We start from the raw sequence: 13,663 nt of genomic DNA on the forward strand, positions 1-13,663 counted from the left end.
TCCCTCATCACTCCACCAACCCCAAGCTTCCCACAGCTAGGGCATGCACATTTCTAACCCTCTCATAGGCGGGCTGGTGGTAGCACAAGGCACTGCGTCACTGATCATCCGTAGGGCACCTGATAGGGCTCACTGCGCAGGCTCAGGGCACCGCCAGCCTCGTGAGCCTCATGACTTGGCAACATGCCTAGGCACCATCTTGAGCCACCGCCCCATCCCGGTCTAGCCGAGCGGGCCCTGACATCTCCCCCTGTTTGTTTTATTAAAATTAAGGCTTGGGACCGTGCCCGTCTTAGGTTGTCGAACCTCAAGGATCATTCTTACCCGTCATCGGGAAAGCAATAGCATGATTACTCCCGTCTTAGGTTGATATGATCCCGGGGACGATCGTACCCGTCTTTGACTACCGATCCAGCATATTGAGCCATACGTGAGGAGATGAGCCAGCTTCAAGGGCAGCCAGAGCTTGCACCAGCATGTGCTGTTGTTGCACAGTTTGTTTTCAAATACGCCTTATATATCCAACCAGGACACAGCATACTACCACCAGCAAAAAATGCCCAGAATGCCATGCCACCCCAATCTCTTAAGAAGCCCACTGTCCCCTGTATCAGGTCCATCCATTGTTGTACTGAGGCAATCTCCACGCGGGTAGATTTGATCGCGACAATGGACACTCACAGTTCTGTCATAGTCTGTTCAAATTTATGGCTCCAATTTCCCAGAAGCATTCTGCCTATCTGTCGGGATAGTTTGCCTGCATGGGAAAAATTCTGATACTGCACAGAGGTTATGCATAATCCAGACAATTTTTGAATACATGGTACCATGGCCATCTGTCCCAAAATGTCGACCTGTTCTTGTAATAGGTCCACTCTTTGATTTACCATCATTATGCCTGCTTTAAGCTGCCCATTTCTTTCACTCCTCCCTTAAAAAGAATCTTACAGAGAGCCTCTTTGACTTTCATAGTAGTAACCTTAGACCCCATGATAAGTCTTGCTTCGTCACAATCCGTGAGCTTTCAACTTCGTCTTCGTCGCTAAATCCTGAGAACCTACACAGAGCTGTACCTGCGAACTTACCCCACGGCTTGGTTCATCACAATCTGCAAGCTTTCTACTTCGTTGCTAAATCCTGCGAACCTACACAGCGCTGTACCTTCCTCGCTTACCTGCGAACTTATCCCACGGCGTTCCCGGGTCTCGGCACCACTTGTTGTGTCCCTAAGGCTTCGTCCTGCAGAGCCCCAGGAAAGAACACACGAACGCCGAGTCTGTTGATGATGCTTCCTCTTTAATGCTTCCCCTTCAATGCACACAGCAGGCAAATATATATATCAGTCTCATAACCCCTCCCTCATCACTCCACCAACCCCAAGCTTCCCACAGCTAGGGCATGCACATTTCTAACCCTCTCATAGGCGGGCTGGTGGTAGCATGAGGCGCTGTGTCACTGATCATCCGTAGGGCGCCTGATAGGGCTCACTGCGCAGGCTCAGGGCACCGCCAGCCTCTTGAGCCTCGTGACTTGGTAACATGCCTAGGCACCATCTTGAGCCACCACCCCATCCCGGTCTAGCCGAGCGGGCCCCGACAAACCACTATCTCTGAGCTTCTCTCTATAAAATAAAGATGAAGATAGTTGCAACCAAGTGCCTATGGGGACACATTAATGGCCCAGCAAAGGTTACACAGGTACCGCCGTGCATCCCCTGTGGTTAATGGAAAACAACTGACTGCATTAATGTTTAGGAGATGCCTAACAAACTGTAGTCATTATTACTATTAAATTATAGTGTCCAGGACTCTTTATCCATGAATTCCTCTTCTTTCCTAAGAAAATAGGTCAAAAGGATAGGATATAGAGAATAATGTTTACTACAGTGTCATCTATAATAAAGAAAAATTTGCATTACTTTTCATATGCAACACTAATATAACCAAGCAATATTGCAAATTTCAAACTGCAGCCATGTAGGTACTGAAACTAGAGGTCAGTGAACATTTTGTGTGTGTGTGTGTGTGTGTGTGTGTGTGTGTGTGTGTTACTGGCATTCCTGGAAGCCCTTCTCCCTCTGGGCTACACTCCCAGACCTTTTTAAATTTATTTGGAAACAGGGTCTCTTAAACCAGCGAGGCTGACTACGAACCTGTGCAATCCTCCTGTCTCCGCCTCCTAAGCACAGGGATTACAAGTGTGCGTCACCACGCCCGGCTTGTGAACACATTTTTTTTTTTTTTTTTTGGTTGTACCGGGGTTCCTGGAAGCCCTTCTACCTCCGGGCTACACTCCCAGACTTATTTTTACATTTTTATATTTGGAAACAGGGTCTCCTAAGCCAACTCGCGTGGCTGGCTTCGAACCTGCGCGATCCTCCTGTCTCTGCCTCCCAAGCGCGGGGATTACAAGCGTGCGCCACCACGCCCGGCGACTTGTGAACACATTTAAAAAAAATAATGAGAGAAAAATGGCAAGGGAATATCTGAATTATGACTTTAGTTTCTGGTGTACAGTTTTGTTTTGTTTGTGTGCATGTACACGTGTACGTGTGTGTGTGTGTGTGTGTGTATGTATGTGTGTGTGTGTGAGAGAGAGAGAGAGAGAGAGAGAGAGAGAGAGAGAGAGAGAGAGAGAGAGGAAGAGGAATTGGGTTGCCTTTTTCTGTGGTGGTAGATGCTTGTAATCCCAGTACTTGCAAGGCTGAAACAGGAGGACCACAGATTTTGTTCAGCCTCAGCAACTTAGCGAGGCCATCTGCAACCTAGTGAGATCCTGTTTCCAAATAAAAGAGTAAAATAGGTCTAAGGATATAGCTCAGAGGTAGAATGTTCCTGTGTTCCATCCCTAGTATCACCAAAATAAATAAATACATAAATAAATAAACAAATAAATAAATAAATAAATGTAATTTTTATTGTGGTTTGTGGTTCAAGATGTTCAAAAGTCATGTGATTTGCATTTTATTACAGCATAAGAAATTGCTCCTTCTGACAAATATGATCAAATATCATTAATTTCATATGATTCTACAAAAAAAACCGTAGTTAAATAATATCCTAGCAAATTTCCAGTGATATGGGAAGATGTTTGTGATTTTAAATAAAATATAATAAGTAATATATATCATAATATTTAATATATAAAAACATTACATATATGACTTATGTATGTTATTTATTATAATTAGATGCTTAGGTATATGTGAAAAAAGATAAAATGCAAATGATCAATGTAAATGGGTGTTAGGATTACATGTGATTACATTTTCAGTACAGTCTTCTGTATTTTCTACAAGGTCAAGTAGTATATTCACATACATGTTTATTATATATTGATATTTACAAATAACATTTTAAAATTTATCCATTTTTAAAGGCCACTGGTGAGATTAAATCAAAGAACCTTCTAATTTAATATGGCTATAATTATCCTTTAAGACATTGAAATACCTAAGTAGACATTGTATTTCAATTAGTATAAATAAATTTTCTTCTTATATTATAAATTTAAGCTACAAATCTTGGGAAATGTATTTCTTATTGTATTTTAGATATGCTAATGCCTTCTCTTTAGTTTCAAGCAAATGCAAATTTTAGGTAGTACCTGAAACTGTATCTTTTAAATATTTTAAATAGTAACTCAACCACTGTGGAAGTTTGACCTCTTTAGGGAAGTCATGCTAAAGAAAATAAACAACCTTAAACATTTTTATGAAGTTATGTGAGCAAGCATAAAATCAGAAACACACTGAACACATGAATGAGTGTTTTTGCTGAATCTCTCACTGCCTAGCTAGTTAACCTTCGTAACCTTTGCTGGGTCATTAATGTGTTCCCATAGGCCTTTGGTTGCAACTGTCCCAAAATGATTCATTCTTAGCCATGGTGGTCTATGACTGGCAGATGGGGGGTCAGGAGAATCAATGCTCTTGGCAAAGTGACCTGCTCTGAGACAGTAATGACTTGGTAGATGCACAAAGGTCAAGGCCGAACAAGACCAAGTTGTTAGGAAGTCAAAACTCTATGCTTTTTTCCTTCTTCTGCTTTGATAATAAGAGAGTTGGAAACCACAATTCAGTAGAGATCCCTCTTATTATTTTTTGTACATTAAGAAATAAATGTAACCATCTTGCACAGATAAAATTAAGGTAAATGTGCCAAGTACTCTAAGAGTTTCTTGTTTTGAGCTTTGACACTGCTTGAAACATTTCAATTTCTATCCATAAAAGCATGGAGCAAACCTTCAATTACATGGAGTTTACTATTTTGTTTTTTATAAGATAAGGTAGTCATTTGCTTTTTTGAAATAACTATTACTATCGGCTTTTCAGAAATAGTGTTCTCAGGATACACAAGCGTTAAGAGGAAGGTGTGAATTAGGTGTAAGCATGGAAATCAAGATACTTTTGTTCACAAGTATTAGAAAAGTCATACACCAACTGAAAAAACCAATGTGATAACTTAGTTGACTCAGAGGAACAAAAAGAGCGCTGTCTACATCCTATTGTTGGCCTTTGTAATGGATACATAAAGATAGCAGAACCCTTGGCTCCATGGGTGTTCTTGTGACACAGAGTAGGAAGAACAAGAGTCCAAGCATCCTGAGACTTGCTTATACCTAGGCTAGTTCAGTCATGTAGCAACCATGGATCTAATTGTCTTGGCAAAATAGATGCCATGTGCTTCCTGGCTTGACTAAGGACATACTCCATCACTGGAGCCAAGGATAGAATCAGCCTCCAAAGGGCTGATGGGGCACCAAATGAAAATGTAAGGACTGCTACAGAGGTAAATGATAGAAATCCACACTTGAATTAAGAAGGTTAGCTTTAAATCTTTGACTGTTACTCTGGTCTATTTTATTTGGCAGTAAGGTCAATGATGAGCCCCATAGACTTGCCTAATAGACTGCCTGCATTTCATTAGTGAATTCTTGTCCCGAGAAATATGTTGTGTGCATCACTGTATTTTTAAAACACAGTATTATTAGTTTTTGTCATTGTTGTTAAATGTGTACCCTAGCAATAGAAAGCAAATATCGTTTGTACCCAACATTCTGATGTTTGGAAACCCATATTGCTATAATTTCCAGTATCGTGGTTAATTTAACACACAGTTTTCGACTAGATAATAATGTTAAAGTTAGTTAATGGTTTAAGCCCACAAAGATCTCAGAAATAGATGACCCAAAACACTAGCTGTCTTGCTAAATAAATTATTCAAAATCAGAGTATTACCCTTGCTTCCACCATTTGAGAGAGAAGTATATCAGAGTTCTAAAAATGTATTTTTATTTCTTTTTAGGATTTCATCAAGGGTCTTTCCATTTTACTCCGAGGGACAGTACAAGAAAAACTCAACTGGGCATTTAATTTGTATGACATAAATAAAGATGGCTACATCACTAAAGAAGTAAGAGAAGCCTCACCAACAAAGCTATCCTCTGGATCACTTTTATTTTTTAACTTCAATATATTGAACAACTGTAATTGTTAATTCAAAAATAATTTTTTTTCAGGAAACCCAAAGTTTTTTATGTGGTGGTGGTAGAGAAACATATACTAGTAAACAAATTTAAAATGGATAGGAATTGTTTATGTTCAATCTCCAAAGGAAATACTTAGTATATCAAGATTAAACTGTTGTTTCTTATAGGCACTTTAATAAATACTGGGAATGGAAAAAAGAATGGTTAGAATAGGATGGAAAGAAAATATATACAAACCACATTAGAATCTTTAGCCAGAAACATTTCTTCCTAATAACATGATCCATGCAATCTTGCAATCACTATTGTGCTGTGACTTGTGGGATGGAGCTGATGAAGTGCCTGGTGTCCCAAATACACATCCAGGCAAGCTATTCAGGAAAGGAGACACAGACCAAAGTAAGATCCTTATATCAGATGGTGTTTGAAATCAGTTTAAAACACATAAGAAGCAAAGGGAAGGAGCTGGGATAAGTTAGGCATACTTAAGAGATGGTGCAAGTGGGCTGACAGCCTACCACCTGAATCCTGGGTACACACTCAATGCCTTTTTCTGCCTCCTTAGCTTTCCTAGAGGAGTATTGGACAAGAGACAGAAGGTACCTGGGACCAGTGATATGAACCTACTGGATTAGAAATTAGGAGATTAGCCCTAGCTATAGCTTGATTAGTAGTCATGGGTTTTTTTTCCTCAGGCAGAGGACACATAGGGTCATAATAGTTATCACCAATGGTGCTGAAGAAGATGACATATACATTGTTCACTTTTATGGAAAATATTCAAGTGGATGCTTCCTAAATGTTTGGCAGAGCATGAATGTTCAGTACCTGGATACTTCAGGAACATTAATAATCTTAGTTGTTAACTCCCTTTCTGTTCCTCTATTTAACCCATTTTTATAAATTCTGTGTATGTCTAATCAACTTCTTGCTGTTTATCTATGTTCAAAGCATCTTCAGAAGTTTCACCTGTTTTACAAACTACCTTGTCATTTATAATAGAATATTGTCAAAAGTAAATATGTATTATATCTGTACTATTCACCTAATCCAGACTTTTATGTGAAACAATTTTTTGAATGTCTAATTATATATTATTCATACTTTCATAAAATTTAGAGTGACAAGGCAAAACTAGATTTTTATTTTCTTTTGAAAAGCCAACTAAACAGAAAAATGTTCCCCAGAATCAAAATATATTGAGTGGCATTTATGTGCGACTTATTCAGTTAAAGCCATAGTTGAATAAAAATGAAAATTCTAACGACCTAACTGGAGATTAGCTGTAATTAGCAATTAGTAATTTTATTTTTAAAATTTTCATTTGTGCATTGTAGTCATACATATTAATGGAATACAAGCTGTAGGAGGCATACATGCACACATCATCCAATTATCCCTTCCTTAATTCCTACCCCATTTCCTCTCTGCTCCCTCTTTCTCATGTTTGGCTTAGTGATTAACTTTGATATGTTTGCTAATGGTTTTCTTTATGGCTGAGTAAAATTCCATCCTGTACATATCCCATAGTTTTGTAATCCGTTCATCTATTGATGGACATCTTGGCTGGTTTCATAGTTTGACAATTGTGAATTGTACAAGTATGAACATAGATACACATGCATTAGTTTGGTAATTTGGTTTCCATTCTTTTTGGTAGATACCCAGAGTAGTATTGCTGGATCATATGGCAAGTTTATTCCCATTTTTCTGAGGATCCTCCGTACTGTTTTCCAAAGTGGTTGCACTAATGCGCAATCCTACCAACAGTGTATTAGAGTTGCCACTTCTCCGCATTCTTGCCAGCATTTGTTGTTTGTGTTTTGAATGATTGCCATTCTAGTTAAAGTTAGGTGAAATCTTAGGGTAGTTTTGGTTTGCATCTCTTTGATTGCTTATAATGTTGAGCATTTTTTCATGCATATATTGGCCATTTGAATTTCTTCTTTTGTGAATTGTCTATTTAGTTCATTTACCCATTTTTGATTAGGTTGTTTGTTTTCTTATTGCTGAGTTTCTTGAGTTCTTTGTATATTCTATTTATTAGTCCTCTATTGGAGGAGTAGATGCTAAAAATCTTCTCCCATTCTGTTGGCTCTCAGTTGAGGTTTTTGATAGTTCATTTGCTGTATAGAAGCTCTTCGGTTTAATGTAACCCCATGTATTGATCCACCTTTTAGTTTCTTGTGCCTTTCGGGTCTTGTTGAGAAAGATTTTACCTGTGCCTATGTGTTGTAGTGTCGGACCTCTGCCCTCCTCAAAGAGCTTCAAGGTCTCTAGTCTAATTTTCAAGACTTTGATCCATCTTGAATTGACTCTTGTACAGGGTGAGAAGTTGGGTTTATATTTATTTTTCTGTATATGGTTAACAAGTTTTGCAAACACCATTTGTTGAAGAGGCTATCTTTTGTCTAGTGTATGTTTGGGGCCCATTTCTAAAAAATCAACTGGCTATTAGTGTGTGGGTTTGTTTCTGAGTCTTCTATTCTACTCCATTGATCTATGTATCTGTTTTGGTGCCAATACCATGGTATTTTTATTACAATGGCTTTGTAGTATACTTTAAAGTCAGGTATTGTGATTCCTCCTGTATGTTTTTTGCTGCTGAGAATGACTTTGACTATTCTTCTTTCTTATTTTTCCAAATGAATTTAAGAACTGATTTTTCTATGTATGTAAGGAATTAACTTGGTAATTTAATGGGTATTGTGTTGAATCTGTAGATGCCTTTGGAAGTAAGGCCACTTTAATGATATTTATTCTAACTATCTATGAACATAGAAGACCTTTACATTTCCTAAGTTTTTCTTCAATTTATGTTTTCAATGTTTTATAATTTTTGTAGAGGTCTTTTACCTCCATAGTTAAGTTTATTCCTAAGTATTTTATTTTTATGTAATATCCTGAATGAAAGTGTTTTCTGGATTTCTTTTTCAGTGGATTTATCATTGGTATGCAGAAAAGATTCTGATATTTTAAGATAGATTTTGTATCCAGATACCATGCTGAATTTGTTGATAAGTTTGATAAGCCTTTTGGTTCAGTTGTTGGGTCTTCTAAGTATAATATCATGTCATCTGCATATAGTGAAATTTTGAGTTCTTCTTTTTCTATTTGTGCTCCTTTAATTTCCTTTTCTTGCTTTATTGCTCTGGCTAGAGTCTCACGTTCTATACTCAAAAGAAGTGGTGATACTGGACATCCTTGATTTGTTCCTGTTTTTAGGAGGAATTCTTGCAGGTTTTCCCCATTTAATATGATGATGGCTATGTGCCTATTGTAGATTTTCTTTATGATTTTGAGGTATGTTCCTTCAATTCCAATTCTCTACAGTGCTTTTAGCATAAACTGATGATGGATTTTATCAAATGATTTTGAATGTCTATTGAAATAATCATATAATTTTTGTCTTTGGTTCTGTTTATGTGATGAATTACTTGGATTGATTTTTGTAGTTTGAACCAGGCTTGAATCTCTGGGATGAACCCTACTTGGTCATGGTGTATGATTTCCTTGACATGGTTTTAAATGCATGTTGCTGGTATTTTTGCTTAGCAGTTTTGTGTCCAAGATCATCAAAGATAGTGGCTTGTAGTTTTTCTTCCTTGAGCTGTCTTTATTTGGTTTGGTATTAATGTGATTTGGACTTCATAAAATGCATTTGGGAGAGTCCCATTTCTTTCTATTTCATGAAATAGATTGAAGAGTATCAGGATTAGCTCTTCTATAAAGATTTTATAAAATTCACTTGGGAAACCATCTGGTCCTGGGCTTTTCTTCGAATGGTAGGCTCTTTATTACTGCTTCAATTTCTTTGATTGCTAGTGCTTGAATTAAGTTTTCTATATCTTCTTGACTCAGTTTAGGCAGGTTGTATTTATTTAGAAAGTTGTCAATGTCTTCGAGATTTTTTTTAATTTTTTGGAATATAGTTTTTCAAAGTAGTTTCTGATAATCCTCTGGATTTCTACACTGTCATCCTTTTTCATCTCTTTGTAATTTGGATTGATTTTCTTCTTCTTTTGGTTAAGTAAGCTAGTGGTTTTTCTATCTTTTCAACTTTTTTTGAGAAACTATCTTTTTTTGTGTGGTACTGGGGATGGAACCCAGGGGCCTTATACCTCCAGGCAACACTCCCAGACATATTTTTTTTTACATATTTGGAAACAGGGTCTCTTAAACCAGCTGAGGCTGGCTTCGAATCTGTGTGATCCTCCTGTCTCAGTCTCCCAAGTGCAGGGATTACAAGCATGTACCACCACACCTAGCTAGCTTTTGGTTTTGTTGATTTCTGTATTATTTTTTATTTTCTACTTTGTTGATTTCTGCTCTTATTTTAATAATTTCCTGTTATCTACTGGCCTTGGGTTAGACTGTTACTGTTTTTCAAGGGCTTTGAGATGTGTCATTAGGTCATTTATTTGGTGATTTTCTGTTCGCATGTGGGACCTCAGTGCTATGAATTCTCCTCTTAATACTGCCTTCAAAATGTACCAGAGGTTTTGATATTTTGTATCTCTATTTTCATTTGTTTCTAGAAATTTCTTGATTTTACCCCTTACTTCTTCTATGACCCTTTCTTCATTCAGCCATGTGGTGTTCATGTAGTTTATGTAGTTCATGTAGTTCATTTGTTTATGTAGTTTCTGTGGGTCTTCTTATAGTTGATTTCTTTTTTCATTCTATTATGGTCTGAAAAGACATAGGAAAGTATGTCACATTTTTAAAATTTGCTATTGCTCACTTTGTGGCCCAGGATGTGATCTATTTTGGAGAAGCTTCTGTGAGCAGCTGAGAAAAATGTGAATTCTGCTGTAGTTGCTTGGAGTATTCTTACATGTGTAATAGGTCCATTTATTTGATGGTGTTCTTTAGGTCTGAGGCATCTTTACTGGCCCTTTGTCTAGATGATTGGTCTGTTTGAGAAGAGTTTTTTCCTCTCCCAGTATTATTGTCTTGGGAATTATGTGTGATTTAATGTCACAAAGTTTGATTTATGAAAATAGCTACAACCTATGTTTGAGGCATAAGTATTGACTAATGTTATTCCCTCTTGCTGGATTGTTCTTATTCCAGTAAAAAAAATTACCTGCTTTGTCTTTTCTAATTAGCTTGGGCTTGAAGTCTAACTTGTCTAAAATTCTAGTTGCTACTTCTGCTTGTTTTCAAGTTCCATTGGCATTGATTAACTTGCTTCAGCCTTTTACCTTTAGTTTGTTATTATATTTACTCTTAAGGTGTGTTTCTTGCATGCAACAGACAGATTCTAGTTTTTAATCCATTATTTCACCTTATGTCTTTTAATTGGAGAGTAAAAACCATTTATGTTTAGTGTGATTATTGAGCGATGATTCTTAATTTCTACTATTTTGAATTTTATCTGCTGTTTAAGATAGTGTTTGTTCTCCTTTGCTTAGTAATTTCCATGATGGAAATTCTTGTTTATCTGATTCTGACATATATTAATTATTCCTTCTTTGCAGTTAATCTGATTATTTTCTCTAATGCTGATTTTTAAGACATAAATTCCTTCAGCTTCTATTTGTGGGGAAGATTTTCATTTCCCTGTCTAATTTGAGAGATAGTTTTGATGGGTAGGAAATTTTTGGCTGCAAGTTATTTTATTTCAAAGTTTGAAATATGTTACTTCAGGCCATTCTAGCTTTCTTGACTTTGCTTGGGAAGTCTGGAGTGATTCTAATTGGTTTGCTTCTGAATGTCACTAGACTTTTGTTTTTGTTGTCTTTAAGATTCTTTCCTTGACTTCTTCCCTGATCAGTTTGACTATTTATGTGGCATGGTGATCTTTTATTTGGTCTTGTCTAAAGGGGATACTCTAAGTTTTCTCTACCTGAGTATCGATCTCTTGTTCTATATTTAGAAATTTTCTGAAATTGCTTCTATGAAAAGATTTTCAATCCCTTTGGTTTCACTTTCTATTCCCTGTTCTATGCCTATTATTTTAATGTTAGCTCTTTTAAGATGGGCCATATCTCTTCAATGTCCAATTCATGCTGTCAAATTGTTTTTTCTAAATTATATACTATGTGTTTGTATTAGGAGTGATCATCTTCTAGAAGCAAGATTCTATTGTCCATGTAATCTAATTGTTTATAGTTTGAATTGGTGTCTTTGCTTCAATGATTGTACCTATTATTTCTTTCAGACTCTCTCAATTCTTTTTGGAAGTCCTATATTATTTTTACAGTTAAATTTCTTATTGATCCTTCTGGCCATCTCTGCAATTTTGTGTTGTTAGATTCTGTTATTATGGAGTTGTGAGAGCTCATTGCTTCCTTGTTATTCCTCCTTCTCATGAATTCAGAAGCTTATATCTATTGCTTTTGATAGATTTCTCTCAGTCTCTAGGTGTCAGCTGGTATATCCAAGGGAAAGTTGTGTTGTATTCAACAGCGAAGTTTGAGTTGAAGTGAAGTTGTAAATGCAAGAATAGGGTAAAGCCACAGATAGGACTGAATAGAATGAGAGTGTGAGTTTGGTAAGGTAGTATCTAGTAGAGATTAGAGATCATGAATATGTAGTAGTGTTCTAGTAAGCAATGTAAAGTATTTAGTATGGTGATATAAAGTGGATTTAATATAAGACAAAGAAGGGAAAAGAGAGAAAAAGGGATGGAGAGAAGAGAGTAAGTATGTACAAGGGAAGAAGCTTGGGAGAGGGTTAAGAGAGAGGTAAAAAAAAAAAGGCATACACACTTACACACAAAAACGAACAACAACAAAAAACCACCAAAAACAAATTAATGCAACTCTACAAATATATAATTACTCCAAACACTGGGCCTCTACAGTCTCTCTCTGGACAGGCACTGAGTGCCACCAGCACCTTTCCTGCTGCAAACCTGGTTCTCTTCATTTTTCTCAGTCTATGCAGATGGCAAGTATCAGTGGGGATGGATAAGTCACCCTCCACACTTTCCACATATGTGGAGCCTGAGTCTTTCTCTGCCTGCATAGGTGGTGGATGCTTCTGGGACAAAACGCAGTGTAAGAATCTCATTTCTCCACTGCTAGGGCTGGTCTGGTCTGACTTCTCCCCATTCACCATGATTGAGGATTCTGTGGAGATGTACTGTTACAGAGAACACCCGAGCAAGAAGACCACTGATTCAAATTAAAATATAAATCAAGCTTTAAATACAGATTCAAATCCGGACCCAAGCCTCATTTGTCACAGCAGAGATAGCATGGACCCCAATCATAGTTAGCAAGCACCTTTTATACCTTTGCAATGAAGTTGTTGTTGTACAAACCTGATTGGTTGACCTTTAAGTAAACAAAGCAACAATGTAAAGCTTGCAGTTGTGCAGGAAGGCATAAATCATTATGAGCTTATTTTGACATATTTTGTAGGTGTTTTGACATATTTTTCAAGATGTGGTTTATGTGAGTATGTCCAAAACACCATATGGCCTGTTTATCTAACTGAAACATTTTCTAAACTAACTTCCTCTTGCTCCCCTCCTTTGTTCTCAGGCCTTGTTCTTTTCCTGTTTACATCAAGGCAGGCCTTGACATTCCCTACTGGTCTTTACGTGAAATCAAATCATTGATTCAGAAGTCATAAGGCTCTTCCATAACTAGGTTTTGATAGCGACTGAATATCTTAGAACACTTGTAACCTCTGTGGAATGTACTGAGATTATTATGGTAGCGACTCTAGAAAAGGAAAATGGTTAAGTGGGTAATGTTCAAGGTACAGGCAAGTACCTGCTCGCTGGCGGTTCCAATGTCAGGGAGGGTTGTCTTCCCCAAGTAGAGATGTTCGGGAACATTTTCAGTGGATATATTCCTGCCTCAGTCTGTATCTCGAGTGTTTTTGTGGTGGTGACACTTCCAACTAGAGCTCTATCCAGAGTTTGGGTTACTTCCCAATGATAAGAAGAGGTGTGGTGTGGGTAACATGGGCAAGGGTGATATGGGTCAAAAACCAGATGGCAAAGAGGAGTGTCGCACCAACCTGACCTTTAACAGGTTGTTGGAGGGGCTGACCTCCCATATTTCGTCTTCCTCCTGGACCTTTTTGATCTGTATACGATGTATCCAATGTTGTTTTTGTCCGACGTTTACTGCAGAGGGGTTGCTCAGGATAACAGGTTGTGATCCTTCCCACTGGGGTTCAAGAGAGGCAGGGTCCCTCTTCTTTACCCACA

General features: G+C 37.5%; 1 protein-coding gene across 6 annotated transcripts in view; it reads left to right on the top strand.

Moving 5' to 3' along the window:
* KCNIP4 (potassium voltage-gated channel interacting protein 4) overlaps window positions 1–13,663 on the top strand; it is a gene marked incomplete at both ends in the record, with an annotated part of 1,202,216 nt that overhangs the window by 1,170,382 nt on the left and 18,171 nt on the right. For all 6 annotated transcript variants that reach the window (XM_080697130.1, XM_080697134.1, XM_080697133.1 and 3 more), the window contains one exon: window positions 5,307–5,414. In XM_080697130.1, coding sequence (XP_080553256.1) covers window positions 5,307–5,414 — 108 coding nt within the window. The remainder of the gene's footprint in view (window positions 1–5,306; window positions 5,415–13,663) is intronic.

Source organism: Muscardinus avellanarius (assembly GCF_963383645.1).
Source record: "Muscardinus avellanarius genome assembly, chromosome: 6".
NCBI classification, from domain to species: Eukaryota; Metazoa; Chordata; class Mammalia; order Rodentia; family Gliridae; genus Muscardinus; species Muscardinus avellanarius.